The 23425-nt window shown below is 42.6% G+C and overlaps 1 protein-coding gene across 7 annotated transcripts in view; it reads right to left on the bottom strand.

The window, feature by feature from the left end:
* Window positions 1-23052, bottom strand: part of ARHGAP24 (Rho GTPase activating protein 24) — a 339006-nt gene extending 315954 nt beyond the window's left edge. Inside the window, exons 1-2 of one of the 7 annotated variants that reach the window (XM_075929532.1) lie at window positions 22332-22711; window positions 9551-9642 (exon numbers count right to left, since the gene is read on the bottom strand). In XM_075929532.1, the coding sequence (XP_075785647.1) occupies window positions 9551-9623 (73 nt within the window). In that variant the 5' untranslated portion in view covers window positions 9624-9642; window positions 22332-22711. Of the gene's footprint in view, window positions 1-9550; window positions 9643-11811; window positions 13030-22331; window positions 22712-23031 lie in introns of those variants that run through there. The other 6 variants (XM_075929536.1, XM_075929531.1, XM_075929535.1 and 3 more) reach the window with 6 other exon arrangements.
* Window positions 23053-23425: the final 373 nt, after the last annotated feature.

The following is a 23425-nucleotide window of genomic DNA, read 5'->3' as shown; positions in this document are numbered from 1 at the left end:
TTACAAATGCTTGCACTGGAAAAGCTTATAGTTCTGGCTAGACTGTGATGAAATGTCTAAGGGTAAAAAAGTCATAGCACCATGAATCTGAAGTGTCATGAACCAGCAAGTTTTTCCTACTCAATTAATAAAAGAGGACACACAGAAAGATATAATTAACTGATTAGGGCAAATTCATTTCAGCTAGCTCCACTGAAGTTAGCATAGTTACATCAGGAATTAATTTATTATTACTTTTAATGAAAGATGCTGAAAATACAAGGTAAGTAGTACTGGTACGTTCCCAAACAACTGATGAGGAAGGGCTCGAGCAGACAGTAGGTTTTTTTTAAACCTAGCTTCTTGATCCAAAGTAAGAGATAACAAAATGTTAGGATTGAGTTTTTCTTCGTACTTCCCAGACATTTTATCAGCTAGCACCATAAAAAAAACTTGGGCTACGTTCTCTTACTTGCAAAAATAACCAAAGGAAGATATATTGTGATAACACGCTACACTGTCAGGGTGTGTCTAGACTACATGGCTCCATTGATGGAGCCATGTAGATTAGGCAGGACAGCAAAGGGAAATGAAGCTGCTATTTAAATAATCGCCGCTTCATTTAAATAAAAATGGCCACCACACTGTGCTGATCAGCTGATTGTCAGCACAGCGCGGTAGTCTAGACGGAGATCTGCCGACCCCAGAACTTTTCGTTAGCAGATCCTGTAAGCCTCGTTTCATTTTAGCAGTTAGTGCATTTTAGTAGTTAAATTCCTTAACTGTCATTGATCATTAAAAGTGCTGTCATTTGGGTGGAAATCAAATAAATATTGCATTTTATTAATTATCAGCAGAACTGACTTAAATGGGGCCTATGTGTTGTGTAGTCTTGCCTTAATTTTTCTATTTATGCCCCATCAGTGAGAAAGGATATATTTGCATATATATAGAACCACACGTAAGTAGAGGCCCTTAGCATATACTTTGAGTATCATTGGTAGCCAAGGGCTTCCAAAGAGTAGCAGCCCTGGTCTAGACTGTGGCTTTCTGTATACTTGCATTATCATCAGGATTTGGGATCTTGTAAGTCAACTCTTTTGGTCTAATGCTGGATACTTCAATTCTTTGTCTTACAAAGCTGTGAAGCAGTCTCCAGTGTCTAAGTAGTTGGTGTGGTGGATAGGTTAATTAGAATCATAGAACTGGAAGGGACCTCGAGCTGTCATCGAGTCTAAGTCCCCTGCCCTTATGGCAGGACCAGGCACCATCTAGATCATCCCTGACAGGTGTGTCTAACCTGCTCTTAAATATCTCCAGTGATGGAGATTCCACAATGCCCCAAGGCAATTTATTCCACTGCTTACCACCCTGACAGTTAGGAAGTTTTTCCTAATATCCAACTTAAACCATCCTTGCTGCAATTTAAGCCCATTGCTGTCATCAGAGACCAAGGAGAACAATTTTTCTCCCTACTCCTTGTAACACCCTTTTAGATACTTTAAAACTGCTATCATGTTCCCTCTCAGTCTTCTCTTTTCTAAACTAAAGAAGTCCAATTCTTTCAGTCTTCCCTCATAGGTCATGTTTTCTAGTCCTTTCATCGTTTTTGTTGTTCTTCTCTGGACCTGCTCCAATTTTTCCACATCTTCCTTGAAATGGTGCCCAGAACTGGACACAATACTCCAATTGAGGCCTAATCAGCTCAGAGTAGAGCAGAAGAATGACTTCTCATGTCTTCACAACACTCCTGTTAATGCATCCCAGAATCATGTTTGCTTTTTTTGCAACAGAGTCCCACTGATGATTCATGTTTAACTTGTCGTCCGCTATGACCCTGAAATCCCTTTCAGCAATCCTCCTTCCTAGATAATCATTTCCCATTCTGTATGTGCGAAACTGATTGATTCACTTTCTAAGCGGAATATTTTGCATTTGTCCTTCTTAAACTTCATCCTGTTTACCTCAGAATTTTGATCCTGTCCTCCAAACCACTTGTAACCCCTCCCAGCTTGGTATCATCTGCAAACTTAATGATTGTACTCGGCAGGGCTTGACAAATAATGCAATCTACTCACCTGTGGTGAGTAGATTGCAACTCGGAAGAGCAGGGTTCGGGCGATCTGTGCACGAGCAGAACGATCTGCACATGCGCAGATCGCCGGATAGTGCGGCTGCGAGCGGGGCTCACCGCAGTTCGGTGAGCCCTGGTACTTGGTATGTCATCATCTAGATCGTTGCTGAACAGAACCAGGCAAAAAACAGACCCTGGTGGAGCCCTACTTGTTATGCTCTTCCAGCATCATTATGAACCGTTAATAAGTGCTCTGTGAGAATGGTTATGCACCTACCTTACAGTAGCCCCATCCAAGTTGTATTTGTCTAGTTTATTGATAAGAAGATTATGCGAGACCGTATCAAATGCCTTACTAAAGTCTTAAGTATACCCTGTCCACCACTTCTCCCTTATCCACAAGACTTGTGATCCTATCAAGAAAACTATCAGTTTGGTTTGACATGATTTGTTCTTTACAAATCCATGCTGGCTATTACCTATCACCTTATTTTCTTCCAGGTGTTTGCAGATGATTTTCTTAATTTGCATAATGGCAACTGCCGTTGTTTTTTTTTTTTTTTAAATGGGACTTTCAGAAAAAAAACCCGGCAGTTTAGACAGGAATCTTTCAAAAATAATAACTTTTCGCAAGATTCTGTACTTCGAAAGCAACCTGTATAAATGAGGTTTATAGGATCTTTTGAAAAAAAGTTTATTTTTGAAAGATTCCCGTCTAAACCGCAGGTTTTTTTTTTTAAAGCTCCGTTTTGAAAAAAGCGGCAGCTGCCATCATGCAAATGAAGCGCAGGATATTTAAATCCCAGCTTCATTTGCAATATAGATGTGCCTAATTTACATCCCTTTACTGAAAAAGGGATGTAGTCTAGACACAGCCCACGTCTGTGATACCAGCTACATCATAGGTATATTTATTTATTAGCACTTCAAATTCTTCCTGCTTATTTCCAATACTCCTTGCATTTGTATATAGGCATCCAAGATTCCGATTTGATTTTGCCCCCCAGTTCTCCCTGGTTCCTCTTTTATCTCTGCCATTATAGCCCATGCTCCCTCCCATTTCTGAGCCATCTCCCAGATCTCCATGTCTTTCACTTACCTGTGGGCTTTGGTCACCTGCCCCCTTCAAACTTAGTTTAAAGCCCTCCTCACTAGGTTAGCAAGTCTGAATCCAATTACTCTCTTCCCCTTACTCAAAAAGTGACCCCCATCCCTTCTTAGCAGTCCTCCTTGAAACAGCACCCCTTGGTCAAGGAAGCCAAAGCCTTTCTGGTGACACCATCTTCACAGCTAAGTATTCACCTCCAGGATGCACCTGTCTCTGCCTGGGCCTCTACTTTTGACAGAAGGACTGAAGAAAATATAATCTATGCGCCAAACTCCTTCACCTGTACTCCCAGAGCCCTGTAGTCACTCTTGATCTGCTCATGGTCAAACCCTGCAGTGTCATTAGTGCCCACATGGATGAGTAGCATGGGGTAGTCGTCAGAAGGCCAGATAATCCTCAACAATACCTCTGTAAGGTCTCAGACATGCTGACTGCCAGGGGCCCATATCTCCCAAGATGACATGGCAGGGTGTCAGATGGGTGTCTCCGTCCCGCTCAGAAGGGAGTTTCCCACCACTACTAACCTGCGTTTCCTCCTCACAGTAGTGGCTGTAGACCTCCCAGCCTTGGGGGGGGGGGGGGGAGTACAAGGCTTCTCCACTTCCGTGTTACAGGAGATAAGGAATCACCCTGTATCCAGAACAGCATAACGGTTCTCCAGAACCACAGTGGGAAGGCTGGGAGCAGGGGTGGAGCATTGCCTGCTGCCAGAAATGACCAGCTGCCAGTGTCGCCCGAGACCGAGACACCTCCTCCACCAGTAGTATCAGTGGTTTTTTGTAGTGGGATAGCTTCCTCAGCCTCAGCAGTCTCCACCTGAATACTCTCCAGGAATTCCTAATGGATTCGGATGCACCTCGCACATTGAAGGATCTCCCCAGCCTGGGAGATCAGTAAGTGGGAACTGCAAGCCACAGTCCCTGCAAAACCACACCAGGATCTGGGTAGAGGCATCCATGGTCAAGTGGTCTGGGTACAGGAGCACGTGGAGGAGACAGAAACAATGCTGACAGGTATTGTGGGTCTTCCTAACCATATTAGGACTCCCTCTGTCAAACTCCCTCTCAAACTCTTGACCACGGATGCCTCTAACCAGATCCTGGCATGGTTTAGCAGGGACTGTGGCTTGCAATTCCCACTTACTGAAATCCAGGCTGGGGAGACCATCCAATGTGAAAAGTGCTTGAGATGCATCCGAATCCATGAGGAATTCCTCGAGCCCCCTGCAGTCCTCTGTCTGCTGCATTAATTAGGGCACCAAATTAAAAATAATTTAATATCCAGAGTCAAGTTTGAAGACTCTACTTTTCATATTTTTCACTTGTTTGTACATGCAAAAATGCATTTTTCAAATTCGTATTAGGCAGTATGCCTATTAACCTGCTTACACACATCTACAGTTACCCATCGATGGTGGTGGTGAGAGGACTTTGTGGGGGGCGGGGGAGGATTTATTTTGTCAATATTCTCCATGCAATTAAGGTAAGCCAACTCTTCAAAATGTAAAGGTCACTGAGAAACCCAAATTAAGTCTTCCTTTGTACCACGTTGGGTTCAAAGACCAGTTCTCTAACTAAAGCCACAGTAGGAATATACCAGGAAGTATTATTACCTGTATAATAAATAAAATAGTGAGACACACAATGATGCCTATTGGTGCAAACAAGAAATGGAACCAAGAATCTCAGGTTCCATTCCCACCTCTGCCATAGAATTACCACGTAACAAAGCATTTAACCTCTGTGCCTCAATGTATCAGTCCATAAAATGATAACACCACCTTCCACACAGAGGTAGGATAGGATTATTTCATGTTTATATGAAGCATTTAAATTCTCCTGTAAAAGATGCCACATAAGTATTAATTATAAATTACATTTCAGAATTAAAGAAATGAAATTGTCTTGTTTTCACTATGTTGTCCACAATGTAAAGATAATAGTGGTTTTTTTAAAACAGGGTTGGCTAAAAAAAACCACCAACAGTTCCATGTCACAAAACATTTTGCATTTCAAATCATTCCACACTAAACAGAGCAGGAATTTGAATCAGAGTCTTTCATGTCAATGCCAAAACCATCAATCTTTATAAAGAGAATGTGTCCACACCTACTCCCCTTCCATCTTTCAAAATGCCATTCTGAATAATGGATTTTTAAAGTAGCCATTCTTCCACAAAGGAATTTCTCCAGCCAATTACGGAGAGTGTGGAATTGGTATTCATCTACAAATTTGACACTGTTACCCTGGGCTTTAACACAGACATTAATTGGATGTCACATTATAAAGCCAGTCTCCCCGGCCTTTAGTAACTGCATTTTTTTCACCAAAAGCTAAGAATGGGGCATTTCCAGCCCATTTAATTAGACTTGTTAGCACTGGTCCTTCAATTGACAAGTACTTTTTTTTGCTGTTATACATATCTTGGTTTCTGTTATTTCCACTCCTGCTCATCTGATTAAATGAGTTTTACCCGTGAAATTTCATAATTCTATATATTTGTTAGTCTCTAAGGTGCCACAGGACCACTTGTTGTTTATAACATAATACATTCTCCTTTGACAATTAAAATGGCAAAGTAGGAGAAATTGATCCAATATATGCAAATACTATTGTCTTCCACAAGTTGAGAGGACTGCCTAGTTCACTAACAAAGATCAAAAACTGAGGGTATCTGGTACTAACTGACGGGAGGGGACGGACTAAAGTAAAGTATTTATCTTAGCATGGAAAGATGGAACAGCAGAACGTACTTGTGACAATACTGATGTACATTATCACCAGCCGGGGATACAAAAGTATGAAAACTGGCAACGATCAGCCTGGATAGATAGAGCTCACATACTTCCACAATATCTTCGCCTTATCTTCAGATGGAAGATGACTCTTTGCTGCAGGTGATCATATAAATTACACAGTATAGAATATGGTCAAAGAAAAGAACTCCCAAACTACCTTGCCCATTTTAATCATCAAGCTCTTCAGTAGGTAAATACTACATTGATAATCCTCGTAACTGATGTTCTCAGCCTGGTATAGAGAAAATAGTATGGGCACCTGCTATGCAAGGGTTACCTACACTCTGTCAATGGTGTGCTCTCTGAAGTGGTAATAAGACAGCTCTTTTTGGAGAGCCCAAGCAACCAGGGTGGTATATGGTTCTGTAGTTCGCATATTCCTTTGACAGAACACTTGGCTACTGTCTCTTACCCTTCCTCTGCTTTCCATATTTTTACAATAAGTAAGAAGAGCTTTTTTATTCTAGTTCACTTCAGTTCTGTATTGAATAAAATCTGAGAAGAAAAGTCAAATGGAGCAACAAAACTAAGATTTTCACTGTCCCCCACCCTGGCTTTTGCAGATGATGGATGTGGATTCCAGTAAAGGGAGGGTATGTTGTGCTAGGCTGTGTCTACACTACATGCCTCTGTCGGCAGAGGCATGTAGATTAGGGTTGTAGGCAAAGGTAAACGAAGCCGCGATTTAAATGATCGCGGCTTCATTTACATTTACATGGCTGCCGCGCTGAGCCGACAAACAGCTGATCAGCTGTTTGTCGGATCAACGCGGCAGCCATGTAAATGTAAATGAAGCCGCGATCATTTAAATCGCGGCTTCGTTTACCTTTGCCTACAACCCTAATCTACATGCCTCTGCCGACAGAGGCATGTAGTGTAGACGTACCCCTAGTCATTAAAGACTTAGGACTTCAAAAACTCCATTAACTGAGGGAAAGACTGTCTTATGAAAAAGTATATATTTAAACTAAATATTATAGCTTTGAGTATTTTTAGATTACGTTTAATAAGATGTGTATAGAGCACCTGTGTTTGGAGCCCTGACCCCAGACTGGGGGAGCAATCACAGTACAAATCAACAATAAGATTTCTGGCAGCATATTGGTCCTGCTTTTAGCAGGGGGTTGTACTCAATGACCTCCTGAGTTATCTTCCAACCTTATGATTCTATGATATTCAGGTTAGAGATCCACTTTTTAAAAAGACAGGACAAAAGAGATAAAAGTAGCTTGCCAATCTACAATATATCCCGCGTGGGCAATAATTTTTGCTAGGCGGGCCACTCCAAGATTTTGGAAAGTGGTCAAGACCCTCACTCTTCCATGATATTAATGAAGGAGGTGCAGGATCTGTGATGGAGGTTGGGATCAGAAGGGAGCTTGGGATAAAGGATTGGGGTGCAAGAGGGAGAGTGGGGTCTGGGAGGGAGATTGGGTGAAGGAGGCAGTTGTGTTCTAGGACAGGAGATTGGGATGCAAGGTTTTGGAATGTGACTAGGGCAGGGGACTGAGGTGTAGGAGTTTGGATTGTAACCTAGGGTGTGTCTAAACTACACCCCTTTGTCAGCAGAAGGATGTAAATTAGACACATCAAAAGTGCACTTCATTTGCATAATGGCAGCTGCCACTTTTTCGAAAATCCTCGTTTCGAAATAAAAAGGCAGTTTAGATGGGGCATTTTTTACATAAATACCCCATTTCAAAAGATCCTGTTTCGAAAAAAAGCAGCAGCCGTCATTATGCAAATGACAGAGGGTTTGGGTAGGTTGAATTGGGTGCAGAGGGTTGGGGAAGGGAGGGGCTGGGTGACAGAGGCAGGCTCTGGCCAGGAGACTTACCAGCCAGCAGTCCAACCAGCCTGCCTGACTGCAGAGCTAAATGCTTGCAGTTTAAAAAGTTTCTCAGCCTGCCTACCTGCCCTACACCTGCATTCTGCAGGGCCATGTGCATGTGCGAATAACTCAGCTGGAGGGGAAGGGGCATGATGCTTCATGTGCTGCCTGTTATTCAAACAGGCAGCTCCCACTGGCCAGTTTCTGGCAAGAAGCCAGCCAATAGGATTGTGCTGTGGGTGGGAGTTATGCCTGACACCCCTCTTCTCCCCAGGATCACAGTTTTTAAAGAGAAATGGCCCCACAGCTGCTTTTCTGAGTGGTGTGCAAGGCTACAGGGCAAGCAGGGAGCCTGCCTGGCACTTCCTGCTAAGTCCGCAGGCCATATTTGGTGGCTTGGCAGGCCAAATCCAGCCCACAGGCTGTATTTTACCCAGGCCTGATATATACCAACAATTCACTAAGTATCATCCACAACTGAAAAGAAAATACTCACTGTTTCTCAGAGGATGAGGCAAATCATTGAGTAATTGGCTTTCCACAAGCAAATCTGCTTAAATACCAAATGTGTCACATCTGGGGCTATTTTAGTTATTTCATGGTTTCAGAGACTGGAAGAGTTCTATACAGAAACTGTTATACAGATAACTTTTCTTCATATCATGCACTGAATCCTAACTAAAAAAAAACCTTCCCCGGTAAACTCTTTAAGACCAAAATTTTGCCCTCGGTCATACCAATGCAACCCAATTACTTCAGTGGGGCATCACAGCTGTAACTGAAGGTAGCATTTAGTTCTTCAGTAACTTGTTTCTAATACTGTACTACCAAGGTGTACTGTACTACATCTGGTCCACTTCACCAGTTTATTCTTAGTTTTTCCACAAATTGTATACATTAATAGCATTCTATGCACTTCACCATAGTCCTACTTACTGATGAGGCAGCTGTGTTGCTTAAAATACCCTTCAAAATACTTCCAAATAGACTCTTCCTTTGCAACTAGATCAAGATCAGGTATTTGGAAATGGCTACAAGTCAAGCAGCACAAAGCTAAGATTGTAAGAAAAAAAGCAGATATATATATTTCCAACACAGTATTCTATGGGGCCCTTTGTCAGAAAGGTAATAAAAAGAGGTTTGTGGAGCATCTCAAGGAAGAAGTAAAAGACAGGAAGAAAGCTTTTAGCAAATTCAAAACAAGCAAAAATTGATCTATCCATTTGAGAATAATTAGCTGCCTCTGACCCACAAACTCCTTTTCTCTATATCCATAAATTCAATCCTAATTATTCTGCTAAAATATATTGGTCAAACAGTGGTCTTAGAGAATCAGTCTCTTACACAGAGTCAGATCTACTCCCTGCCCTCCCTTACTGTCTACAGCACCTTCTCACTAACATCTGTCTTCAGTGTATGCAAAATAAAATCTGAAATACCATAAATGACGTCCCTATGAAATTCCTCATTTACACCAGCTTCACCATGCCCCTGACGACTTTTACTTCATTGTTTCAGTGTTCTGAATTCATTTGGTATTCAGTATCGTAGCACTGATTATAAATTAAATCATTAACTGAGTATTTCCACCAGGTATTTCCCGTTAATTTCACAACAGTTCATGGACATTTAAAGCAGCTATGAAATCTTTACTGTGTAGTCAGGTAGTCACACAACACATACAACCATAATTAACATGTCCTTGTGTTTATAGTAGCATTTTCTGTCACTCCCTAAAAGAATAAAAACAGCAAAACTCACGATTCACAGCTTTCCTGTTCACACTGGAAGATGAAGATATCAGCGTCCCAGGAGTGACACCATCAAACAGCATGCAAATGTCTGAAGGGAGACTAAGCATTTAGGATTTTCTTTTTAGTGTTAGCAAAAGACCACCTTTGTTGAACTGATGTTCTGCACTTTTCAAATTGCCTGGTAAAGGTATCTGGAACAGCGTGTGCCTGCATTATACAGCACTGCTGCATGAAGGCTTAATCTTGTTACATGATAAATAGTCCTGACCATATGTACCATGTGGTGCACATTCAACTTGCTGCTCCAGTCCTTCCCTGGTGTCGGCAGAGAGGCATTCTGAGCCCTGTGACTAGTGTCCTCAAGCTGAGGACAAGAAAGTGAGAGGCACACGTGGGAATTCACAATATATTAAACAAAGGAGGACTCAACAGCAAATGGTGAGGTAATACAAGTGCTGCACTGACAGAACTCGGTCTGGCTCTCAGATTTACACAAGAGTCTGCACAACCAGTCACCCATCTTCCCCTCACATAGACAAATCATTTTGTTATGACAAATGCAAAGCTTAAAATGATTAACACTGGTTCCTCCCAGACAACACTCTGCTAATCACTGCAAAGGACAAAGTATTAAGAATTGTTATAGGAGATGATAGGTCTTTGTAATAAATTGTCTGTCTTAAAAGTTAAATTATTGTGGGAACCTGACAGAGGTGTTTATGATATTCACATTCATATCCAGTAAATTCTTCAGGATTCATATTGGCTCATTTCTGTTCAGGGAGTGATCTAATGCAGTGGTTCTCAACCTTATCGGACTACCCTTTTCAAGAGTCTAATTTATCTTGCATACCCCCAAATCTCACCTAACTTAAAAAGTACTTGCTTACAAAAACACACAAAAATGTCACAGAACACTATTGCTAAAAAATGCTTACTCATAAATCATATTTTACAATTATGAAATAAATCACTTGGAATGTTGTACTAAACCTTTCAGTACTATATAGTATATAGAGTAGTATAAACAAGTCATTGGCTGACTGAAATTTTAGTATGTACTGACTTTGCTAGTGCTTTTTACATAGCCTGTCGTCAACTCATCTAGATATATTTGCCTAGTTTTCCATCTTCTGGTATGTGTACCCCTGGTTGAGAACTACTGATCTAATGAGCATGAGAGCGATGAATGTGGTGTAGATACCCAATATCTTCATAAGAGAAGAAAGTTAACATTTTATATGTAGGCATGGAAAGGCTAGATTTTTACTGGTAAATGTTGATTTCGCCATACACATACAAATTGATGAAAAAATATTTCCATTTATAATAAGCAAGACAGAGAAAAGACAGGAGCATGTACTATCATAGAGTCATAGAATACTAGAATTCCAAGGGACCTTGACAGATCATCAAATCCAGTCCCCTACCCTTACGGCAAGACCCAATACAATCTAGCCCATCCCTTGTAGATGTCAATCTAATCTACTCTTAAATATCTCCAGAGATAAAGATTCCACAGCCTCCCTAAGCAACTTATTCCAGTGTTTAATCACCTTGACAGTTAGAAACCTTTTCCTAATATCCAACCTAAACTTCCCTTGTTGCAGTTTAAGCCCATGACTTCTTGTCCTATCCTCAGAGGCTAAAGAGAACAATTTTCCTCCCTCCTCGTGACATCCTTTTAGATACCTGAAAACCGCTATCATGTCCCCTCTCAGTCTTCTCTTTTCCAAACAAAACAAGCCCAGTTCCTTCAACCATCCCTCAGGGCTTAGGCTTTCTAGACTTTTAATTAATTCTCTCTCTAGACAGAGAAAATATATATCACGAGCTCATACGAGCTTTAAATATACCATCCAACATGTGTTTAGGGATGGCAACTGGTGCTATGGTCTACTGCAGGGGTTCTTAACCAGTGAGGTGCGCCTCCCCAGGGGAGGTGTGAAGGAGATACAGGAGAGGTGTGTGGTGCCTCTCAGAAAATTTATCGCAATTGCCTTCTCACTGGATAAAACTCTAAAGTTTAGATTTCTTCATAATAATATTAAAATTAAAATTATAAACATTAATTTCTTATTAACTTCTAGAGATCAGCACACTACAATAGCAGTGCGTATCAATCAGGCCGACGTGACGACACATTACAATAACAGTACACAAGCATTGCCGACTTTCATCTTCAAACATTACATAAATTTGTTAGGAAAAGGTTCAAAGTAAAAAGCTCATATTATTTATTTAGGCATTGTAACGGGGTTCACTCACCCCACAGCTCCACCAGCCATTGGATTTGGGAATTAGCTTGGATGGCTGCATCCAGCTGGTTTGCCAGGTCCCAAGCAGGCCTTGGGGTTTGAGCCAGGCCTTCAGCTTAGGCTGGTCCTCTGAATCACCCGGCACCAGTAGAGCCTTGGGTTCCTGTAGGTCAGAGGGTAGCCCTACTAGCCGGCTTGGCCTGGCCTCAGCAGCCCAGGCAGGGAAGCCTTTGCTGGCCTGAGGAAAGACAGCTGTGAGAGGCCCAGGCCAAGTCTTAGCCTCATCAGCCAGTAACTCTGGACAGGCCTCTGTCTCCCTCAAAGACTGGACCCTGACTGAGTGCCCTGGCAGAGTTCTTATAGTCTTAGCCACGCCCCTTAGCTTCCTGTCAGGTGAGGGGGCGGGGGTAGGCTGTGCATAAAATGGCTCCGAGGAGGGCGTGAACATGAAATTCACTTTCAGGAGAAGATGTGAAGGTAAAAAGGTTAAGAACCCCCCCGTCAGTGGAAACTTAGAACTCTGCATTGATACAAATGGGAGATGCTGGCACGCTTTACCTTGCAGGATCAGATCTTCACATGATATGACCAAGTTGCAATAGTCCATTGCTCTATATTCTACAAAGGCATTTACCAAGTTCCAGTACTATTAGATGCAACTGTACAAAAATCATGAAACTAGCTAAAAATAATGAACATTGGATTCCTTTTACCTGTAGGTATTTGAACTTTTAGGGTTCATACTTTCAAACTTTCCTCTAAAGACCATGGCAACTAGAAATGCATAGAGAAAGAGAGATCAAAAGAGAGGAGATTCTCCTCTGAGGAGCTGGGGTTTTAAGAAATGTATCAAATATCTCAAAAGTTTCAATAAAAATCATCAGCGATGGCAAGACTGATATTGCAAGATAAATTAAACATAGCATTTTTGAAGTATGATACTTTCTGTTCTTATAAACATACTAGAATTAAATTTTAAAAACTGGTTTTAGTATGGTATTGCCATGTATTGTTGGAAACCGTTTTAGCTGGAACCCCCTTTTCATTCAAATCCTAAACCTGATTAAAGGCGCTTTGTGAGCAGGACCCCGTCATACTTATGTAGTGCTAATATCTAAGAGTCAATTTTATGGTGCATTAAATAATGAGCAATTGTTAATTCAGTGTGTTGTAACAGTGTAATTAAATTTAAGTTAAATCATATTAAGATTATTAATTTAAAAAGCAGATATTAGTAACATAACTATGTACAATTACTACCCACCATATCAATTATCTGTATTTCTGAGTAGGGTTGCCAGGTATCCAGCATTGACCCGGAAAATCCGGTATTTTCACCTCCTGTGAAAAAAATCACCTAAAATGTCCGGTATCTTCTGATTTTTTTTTCCCTGCCAGGAGGCGAAAATCCCAGACACTCAGCAACCATACCACACTCAGCAACCAGGCCCAGTCCCCGGGGTGCCCCCCCCCAACCGGGCTCCTGGGTACCTCCCAGACCTCCCCCTCAGCCTCCCAAGCCTCCCCTCCTCCCCACTTACCTGGTTCCACAGGGGAGCTCTCTTCCTGCACAGAGTAAGAAAACAAGATGGCTGCTGTCAAAAACCAAACAAACCCAAAGGCCTTAAAGAGGCCATGCTGTTTTTTTGTTTTTTATTTTTTGCTTAATAACTGTCGGGGTCCTTTTTTTTCTCAACAACTTTGGTCTCCCCCCCCTTTTTTTTCGCAACACTTTTTTTTTTTAGAGGGGGGGTGTGTTCGGTATTTTTGGTTAAACCATCTGGCAACCCTACTTCTGAGTTATATTTACTTGCTTTACATTTCTGTATTTACTGAGGAAAAATAAATGCAGCTGAAGTTATGACAAAGCAAGCTAGATTCCATTCTGCCTCAAATCAAAAATAAAATTAAATGCCAACCTTGCACCCAGTTACTCCCATACTTTCATGTGACCAGAGTTCTAATTACAATGCTTGAACTACAGAATCATCTCATTGGCCACACTACACAAGCTAAAAGAACTCAGTTTGACTGTCCGATTGAGTTTGCAAGACTGAACTTTTTTCATTACCTTTTAAATGTAGCAAATTTTACCTGGAAGTCACTGTGGGTGGACAGACACAGAATCTAATAATATCCTTCTTGAAGATTTGCAACCATGATTATTATCACACTTTAAAGCCAGGCAGCCATTTTTACAGTATCCCTTTATCCTCTGTTCTGTAAATTCCTGCCCAAGACAAGACAAACCCAGACTTAAAACTTGCAAGTTTTAAAAACTGTGCTGTGAAATCTTAACTTTCTGTTTTACCCTTCATTAAAACTGTAAGTCATAGTTTGCTTCTCCTGAGCCAGCTTCAGTCAAGCCCTGCAAAGAAAGGTCTTTTCCCCACCCCCATCTCCCTCACACAGTCATCCCTTACTTGTTTCTTTGGTTTGGTTAAGAATCTTAAGTCTGAGCTGTGGGAACAGCTGCAGAAATATTGCAAACTGCCAAGAACAAGGTTTCTTTCCATTGTGCAGATTTTTTTGTTTTTAAAACCACTTTAAAGGGGATAACCCCAGTGACTATCCATGCAGACAAGACATGGTTTTGATCTTGTTCTCTCAGAAGTATGTCTCTCTCTTTTCCGAAACCAGTGCTCAGATCAATATGCAGTGCTACAATCAATATCAACATCTCTATTTTAAAAAATATTTACAAGCCTTAATTTAACTCACAGTTATGCTAGTATTCACATACTCGTCATAGCAGTGAAAGAATATGGTGTGTTGAAACAGAAAGTTTTAGAAGTTTATTTTATCCTATTCTGGACTATTCACCAATAGGTACTATTTTTATCTCTTCGTCACAGACCAAGTAGTTCAGGTAGATATGACTAGCAACGCCTTACAATAATAATTAATTACATTAAAATAGCCAGTTCTAAATATACACCGTGATAGTGCTAACAAGATCTGTTATGGCACACAACATTCTTTAAGGATTGGTGAGGTTTTTAATTTATCAATTTTCTGAAATTTTTTAAAGTAAATTAACCTGCAGATAGTGCTAAAGTATAGGACCTCATCTTTAGGCCCTTGTAAACTGTATTTAGTACAGGCTTTGAAGGGGAAGAGGCAAAGGTGACATATTGCTATCTTTACGCCATTCCCCATTCCTTAGGCGCCATTTCAAGCAATCTGGCATTTCATGCAACTTGACTAGCCTCAGGCTGCTTTAAGTAACATCTGGCTGTAATGGCCCTCCAAAGGGACATTTCAGCAGTTAGAAATCACAACTGCTTTCCAAAACCATGACCTCTGTGCTACAGGCCACAATGGTGGATAAACTGCAGCAAGATTCCCTCTAATCTGTGTGGTAGCATGGCCCTCAAGCTGCTTAATGAGCCTCATCCGGCAGGGGTTCAGGGCTCCATGCGTGGTTGCTTAAAGCATCTCGCTCAGCCAGGGGCTCAGGGCTCTGTGCACTGAGCTGCTGGCTGGAGGAGGAGCACTTCTTCCTCAGTGACCGCAGCAGTGAGGATACAGCAGTTGAGTCCTCAGCAGGGAGCTGCTGCTGTCACTGAGGGAGAAGTGCTCCTTCCCCAGCCACTCAGCTCTGTGCACAGAACTCTGAGCCCCTGGCTGAGCGAGACGCTTTAAGCAGCTGCAGGGCCATGTTACCACGCAGTTTAGAGGGAACTCTGCAGCCATTTGAACTAGGGCTGCCAACTTTTTAATCACACAAAACCAAACACCTTTGGTCCCACATCTTCCCCAGAGCCACACCCCCAGCTCACATTCCCTGTCTATGGGTGGATTGCTCTCACCCAGCCTCTCACTTGTACTGAGCTGGGACAGAAGATTAGGTGAAGGAAGGGGGTGAGGGCTCTAATTGGGGGTACAGGAGCTGGGATGGGCCACAAATTAGGAGTTCAGGTTGCAGGAGGGGGTTCTGTGCTGGAACACAGATTTGGGGTGCAGTAGGAGGTGAGGACTCCAGTTAGGGGTGTGGACTCTGCGTAGGGACGGATGAGGGGTATGGGCTTCAGGGGATGGGTATGGGCCAAGAGGTGTCCAGGTTGGGGAGTGGGCTGGAACGGAGGGGTTCCAAATGTGGGAGGGGGCTCTGGGCTTGAGCACAGGGCTGGGATAAAGGGGGGTGAGGACTCTATCTAGGAGTGCAGGATATGGGTTAGGGCTGGAGATGAGGGATTTAGGGCACAGATGGGGGCTCCTGCTCACAGGCTCTGGGGAGGCTGCATACACTTCTAACTCCCGGGGGGGGAGACACCTTCCCATCATGAGCCACTGCTAGAAAGAGACGAGGGACAAGACGGCACACAGCATACGGGCATGCCTGCACGCTTGAGGCAGCACCCGCTCCCAGGGACAGTGCTGCAAGGCGCAGGAGTGTGTGCTGCTCACACTCCCGACACACACACACACCCTCAACCCCTCTCCCCCAACAGCCAGGGATACAAGGTCTCTCTCCTTGGAATGCCACCACTGCCGGAGCCATTGTGGGTGTGGCAACAATGGAAGCCCAGGCAGCTCAAGGCCTCCTCCTGACCATTGGATCCCAGTGTGGCTGGCAAATTTCCATGCCTGTTTGTCCCGGGGGATGTCTGGGCCCCTGTAAGAAAAGGCCCACTATCGAGGCACTCCTGGGACATCACCTTCCTCTGACCTGGGAACTGTTGCTCTCAGCTCCCAGATGAGGGCAAGGTCTCAAGGACAGTGTCTCCACGGATGACTGACCATCTCTCTTTATTGTCCCCAGCTGGGCCAGCTGTGATAGTGGGGCAAGCTACACTACCTGAACCAGCTGCCTGACCCTGGGGGAGCCGCAGGCGCTGGAGTGCCCAGGAGGACCTCACGAAAGAACACGTCTCCATCCTCCAGGATATGCAACAGGTGCTGGTCCAGAAGGTTTGGGAAGATACACAGTGGTGGGGAGAGACCTGGACGGAGTTGCTGCAGTGGGACAGAACATGTGTGCGACCGTCCAGGCTCTCCTGACCCACCTGAAACCAGCTCCTGCTCTTGCCCCAGTCCCAGTTCCCTGTCCTGCTCCCCTCCCGTGCCTGACCCTGCTCCAGCCTGCCTCCCCCCTGCTTATCCCCTTAGCCTCCCTGGACCCCCCAACTCCTGAGATTGCCAAGGTCCCCGTACAAGAGGCAGAGGAAGCACCTGAGCAATGCACCACTCCCAACCCCAGCCCTAAGCCTCTCCTCCCCCTCCAAGATTCTCAGCCCCCAACCCCATTTCCAGGTTCTCATCCCACCTCCTCTTCAGTTACATCTACCCCTAATAAATCACCACACAGTTCTGTTTTTATCAGGCAAACAGTATTTTTATTGTGTCTGCAGGTGGAAGGGCCTGGCATGGGACAGGGAGCAGGACCGGGAACTGGGAGGGGGATTTGAGGGGGGAAAGGAAGGGTTGTTGGAGGAAAGGCAGAGAGGGGAAAGGCACAGACCCCTAGTGGGAGGCCCTGAGGAGTGTGACACTGGAGTCCTAGTGAGAAACTCTCCCGCAGGGTCTCGCAGATGCGCAACCCCGCCTGATGGGCCTGCCAGTTGGCAGTTGTGCGCGGTTTCTCAGAGGCCCTTCCCTCACAGCTGGCCTCTGCCCCCCACCCTGGAAGGAAAGCCTCCCCCTTCCTCTCCACAATGTTGAGTAGTACACAACATGCGGACATCACCTGAAGATGCCCCTGAATTCATACATTTGCTCCAGAATTCACCACTTCACATTTTGTTTTGGTTCCTGCCTACCAGGTTCCACCTACCTTGGACAACTGCTACTCAGCTCTCTCAAGAGGAGAAATCACTTTGATTAAAGTGCACTCTCCCTGCACTCTTGCAACCAAGTATGCTGTTAGAGGTCAAAGAGCCAGAGCTGGAGTGCAACAGGTACCCAGGAACTGAGAGGACCCTAAAGACGGGTGCTGAGAAACCCGGAGACCAGTGCAGCATCCAAGGCCTAGATAGCCAGTAGCCAGGAAAATGAGCTGTTGAAGCTAGAAACAAGCATCCCCTTACCTAGTTCTGAGCTCAAGGAACCAAGTACCACTATATTAGCATAGGAAAAAAAGCAACCTATCATTATCATTATCATTATCATCATCATCATCGTCGTCATAAAAAATAATTAGCTGAATGTTATGCCAATGAAAATGGTCCACTATGATCCATAACTGTATTGACTAAGGAAGGAGGCTTGAAGGGTACTTCATGACAAGAGAATAAATGCATGTTGCCATATAAATTTATTGCTGTTGTTGTAGAATTTGGTCCTATTATGGTATGGAGTACACAAGGTCCTGTCAAACTAACAAGATATCTATTGCTTCATGGGGTAGCTGAGTTAATCTGTACAGGAAAAAACAACAAATGGTCTGGTAGCACTTTATAGACTAACAAAACATGTAGATGGTATCATGAGCTTTCATGGGCACAGCCCACTTCTCCAGATGACTGGATATCTATTGTGATGAAATCACACATTTTTCTGATAAAAGGTAACAGTGCAGAAGAAATATATTTAAACTTATGTAAGGCATTTGATTTGATTCCATACATTTTGATTAAGAAACTAGAATGATACCATTTAATGTATTGCTGATTTTTTAGGTCTCAAAATGAAATTGTAAATGGGAAAATCATTTTTTAACAAGGTATTTCTAGAGGGCTTCCACAGAGATAGTTCTTGGCTCTCAGTTACTGGACATTTTTATCAATGACGCAGAAGAAAAAAATCATTACTGATCAAATTTCCAGCTGACACAAAGATTGGGAAAGTGGTAAATGATTATGAGAACAGTTCACCAATAAAGAGCAAAATTATTCACTTGTTAAAGTGGAACTAAGCAAACATGATACCAGGGGTTGGCACCCTTTCACACACAACTCATATGGGTAATCCACTGGTGGGCCATGAGACATTTTGTTTATGTTGACTATCTTCAGATATGGCCCTCCACAGCTCACGATTCACTTATTCTGGCCAATGGGACTTGCTATGCACCACTCTAAAAAAAAGCTGTGGGTTTTCCGCATCTACAAGTTCAACAACCTTAACGAGCACTAAGAAACCTCCTTTTTCACCTTAAATAAAAAGTGATTTCAAGATGTGTGACAGTGTGACCTGGCATTCCTGCATCCTACCCCAACATGAATACACACACACACACACACACACACACCTTTCACTTTCCCTAGACTCCACAATTATCAGTCATTCTAAAAACAGCAATCATATTTTGTGTTTCTTTGCCCAAAGCATCAACATTAATTCTTGGTATAAAATACATATTTAGGAAGTAAATATTCATTTGTAGTTCCTGCTGTCTTTCTGCTATGAACTATGATTGGAGAGGTACTTTAGAGTGTATAGTCATTGCAACTTTCTGCCTCTCAGAAGACTTACACAGTAATGTTATGGATTTCCTTTAATGCCCATGTACTTTCTTATGATAAGGCAGTATCAGCCACCTGTTCTGCTTGCAGCATTGAACATTACACAAAGACATAAATATCAGAGTGAATGATGAAAACATACTAGAGAAGTGAAAAGAGGAGAGAGCATTTCTTTTCCTAATGGATCACATTTGACTGTAAACTGCTTTAGGGCAGTGATTCTCAATGCGTATTCCTCAGGGTACACAGAGGTCTTCCAAAGGGCATATCAACTCATATAGGTATTAGTTCAGTTTTACAACAGGCTATAGAAAAAGCAAAGTCAGTACAAACGAAAACTTCATGTAGACAATGACTTGCTTATCCTGCATTATATACTATACACTGAAATATAAGTATAGTATTTATATTCTAATTAATTTATTATATGGTAAAATGAGAAAATAAGCGCATTTTAAATAAAGTGTGCGGTGACTTCTGTATTTTTATGTTTGATTTTGTAAACAAGTAGTTTAAGCAGGCTATGCAAGACAAATCAGACTCCTACAAGGTGTATAGTAATCTGAAAGACTGAGAGCCACTGGTTTAAGGAATTGAAATGCCCACATGGTACTATGGTAAAAATGCCAGACACGGTCTGCACCAATAGTGCTTTCTTATTCATGTCACAGAAAAATTTACCATATCATTAATAGCTCTGGGAATAACATGTACTTCACAAGGCCAGTAGGTCACACTAGAAATAAATAAAGATGCTGCTAGTAAACACCAAACAGCTGAAAGTGAAAAGCACTACAGTGACCGGATGCAAACTGCTTTTTTTTGGTCACCTGCTATGACTCATCTGCATTTCCCATATTTTCCCCGTGTATTTATGATGATGTATTGAATAAAACCATGGAAGATGAAAGTCCTTGAAAGCTGTATGTGTTTTGTAGCTGCATAAAGTTACAGAAATCTCCCAGTGGATATCTGTTGTTGATGCTCCTCATAGCCACTGACTGGGGGGGGCACGAAGAGGGGCAATTGCCCTAGGACCCAATGATTTAAAAGAGTCTGGGGCTCCCAGCTGGTGCCACTGCTCTTTAAATCATCGCTGGAACTCCGGGCAGCATGTGCCCGGCAGCCCTGATGGCGCATAAGGGCAGACTGGGGAAGGCTAGCCCTCAGCCCCATACCTTCAGGGGTCAGAACTGGCTCCCCACAGAGCCCAGCAAAGACTCTCATCCCTGACATGATCTTACTGAGAATTCGCCTTATTACTTTTGCAACAATTACCTTTAAGAAGTCTTATCTCCCACTGCATCTAACTCTGTCTGCTTCATCTTCCTAGCATAGGACAGAGCTACAGAGCCAGTGGCACTGCAGAATTTGAACCTGCAGCCACCAGAGAAGTCCAGAATGTACAAGTAATGCCCGGCAGCATCCCCCTGAAGTCAGAAGCAATCTGGTGATGCACTCTCTCTATGCACAGGGAAGGAGGAAAGCTGGTAGCTAGCATTCTCACTACTATCCTTAGGCTGACTGTGGGGCTTCTCTGGGTGGGCACCAGTGTTCCCTGTAAGCTGAGTGCTTGGATGTCCACCCAGGAGTGATTTCAAATGCCATCCAGCTGATAGCACCCACAGCAAGCAGCATGCATTTGTACTGGTGGTGCACATCTGCACATGCCTTGGTGCACATAATATTTATTCCACAAATGGATGGGAAAAAATTAGAGACCATTGGTTGGCACCTACTTTAACCCCAGTCTATCCCTATCTAATTTTATAGGATGAGATGATCTTCAAGAAAGGACTACAACAACTGTGAAGAAAGATGGCAGCATTCAAAGAAGAGGCAACTAAAGCAACATGAACAAAATGTCAGACACACAAAAAGGGAACTTGTAAGCACATTTTTGTTTTTGTCTCTAAATTCACTATATCATGTGCCATGCAATGCCTGTTGAAACAATAAACCCCAACTCCACAGCATAGCATCTCATTTGGGAGGGCGGAGATAGGGATAAGCACTTCATTCAATCTACCGACCTCTGCTTATAATTACAGGCATACACATACTGCTTTTTGGTAATACATTGTACTTATCCTGTATATACTACAAATTTCCAATCAGCTTGTCTTAGTGAGGGCAGCATGCCTTGTTCCGTTTATGGAACAATCCCTCTCTCTCTCATTTCTAACTAGAGGAAACCTAAGATAAATAAATTCCTCATGACCCTTGGATAAAAGTTATGTCTCTTTTTAGGACCATATACCTAATATCACAGTAAAAGAAGTTACCCTAATAACAATGCATTGAATTCATCTAACATATCTAGATAAATTTAGCCCTAATGAAGACAGTGTGACTACACAATGGATGAATCTCGATTCTTTTTCAATGTATATATGATATGGGCATTTGTGCCTACAAAAGGATCGTGCTGTTAATTTCTAGTCAATATTTATTGATGCATCTTACAACTCTCAGTATACAATAACTATCTTATACTAGAACCCCTCTTTAATATTTGTTTTAAAGAAAACCCAAAACTCTAAGAATATATCCATATCCTTGAGATATAAGAGATAAGATTTTTAAACAATTCCAAAAGAGGGGACAAAAACCGTAATTTCTGCAGCTCTTAACACAAAACCACTTGGGTGGTTTTAAAACCCTCTAAAGATTCCGTAACTCTTTGGTGATTACAATCAAAGCACTTATTATAAATTCTACCCCTTTGAGCCTGTTATCTAGGAAAGTTGAACTCCAGTCATTTGTACCAAAGAGGAACATGCAAAGAGAACTCTTACAAATCTGAAGATGAATATTAACATGGGAATTTCAGACACACAAAGAGCCTTTATTTTTATTTTTTAATATGTAGTTAGATGACAGAATATTTTATTTTTATCCCTGAAAGAAATAAAAAGGAACATTGTGACAAAGTTTGAAATTAAAGAAAAAAATAACTGCACAGAACAGAATCCTCAGAACAACCACCCCCTCCAAGATAAGAACACCATTGTGACAGACAGCTGCTGTTGTGGCTTCCTGATCTGCACTCAGAGTTTGTGCTGTCAAACGCATGTATCCTTCTCCACAGTTTTGTCACAAACACCGCTTTAATTTTACCTACCCTGCTTCCAACTGCAGCGCTGATCCAGACCAGCAGCAGCTCCAGAAAACCACTCCATTCAGGTGAACAAGGAAGGAGGGAAAAAAAACCAAAATCAAGCACAAGTGGAGGAAATATTCAGACCCATAAATGTGGAAGCTTCACAAAGCAGTTTCAGAGAGGAAATACAGCAGTGCTAAACTACGCTGTCACTGCAATGAATTTTTTTCCTCTTCTCTTTCTCTTGAATGCTCAACTCCTCTGCAGACTCAGTCCCTGAGTACTGTTACCTTAGAAGCTTTGTACTACCACAACATATACTTGAGAAATCCCAGTAGTCACACAAGGAGTAGTCCAAAAAGTTAGAAAGAGTGATTGTGTGCATGGATGTGTAAATATACAGTACAGGAGGCTGGAACAACCTAGCAAGGCCAACCCTCCCTCAGACGCAGCCTTAGGTTTCAGATTTCATTGGCAACTGGCTGCCCTGAAACACACTAGCAGCACAACTATTGAGTCAGAGCGGATCCCTTTCTAGCCAGATAGCTCATTTCTCAGCTATCTCTGGAACCCTGATTGACATTGCACCATCAGCTGTGCCAAGCTTCTTAATGTACTGATCATGAACTGTTTACTTCTACTGTCACTGCTGGCTGCAGCCCGCTTAGTGTCCTGGTCCATGAATCTCAGCCTGTTAATGAAAGCAACTTGCTCTACTTACCTGAATGCCTCCTAACACCAGGCTTTTCAATTGCACATCTTGTATCATCACCTCTGGCATCAGGCTTATTTATAAAATAATGCTGCCTCTACATTCATTACTGATCTTTAACAAGCATTTTCAGCTCCGTTCCACTTATCTTCTGTCATTACAGAAATCATTTTGTTTTGTTTTAATTGGAGCTATTTTCATGACAAATGTAGAGTTACAGTTCTGAGGGATGACACATAGAGGGGATTACCATGTTCTATGTTTAACTTAAGCAGCCAGACTCTCAGACACTTAAAAAAAAACCCTCAGACTCCTTGTCACAGAGGAGTGCGCTTCAGCTTCTCTCTCTTCTATGCGCTCAAGAGACATGTGGGAGCACTTAGCACATTACACATACAGTAAA

The sequence above is a fragment of the Pelodiscus sinensis genome, chromosome 5 (genome assembly GCF_049634645.1).
Source record: "Pelodiscus sinensis isolate JC-2024 chromosome 5, ASM4963464v1, whole genome shotgun sequence".
Taxonomy (NCBI): Eukaryota; Metazoa; Chordata; order Testudines; family Trionychidae; genus Pelodiscus; species Pelodiscus sinensis.
This window is presented reverse-complemented; position numbering and strand designations above follow the sequence as displayed.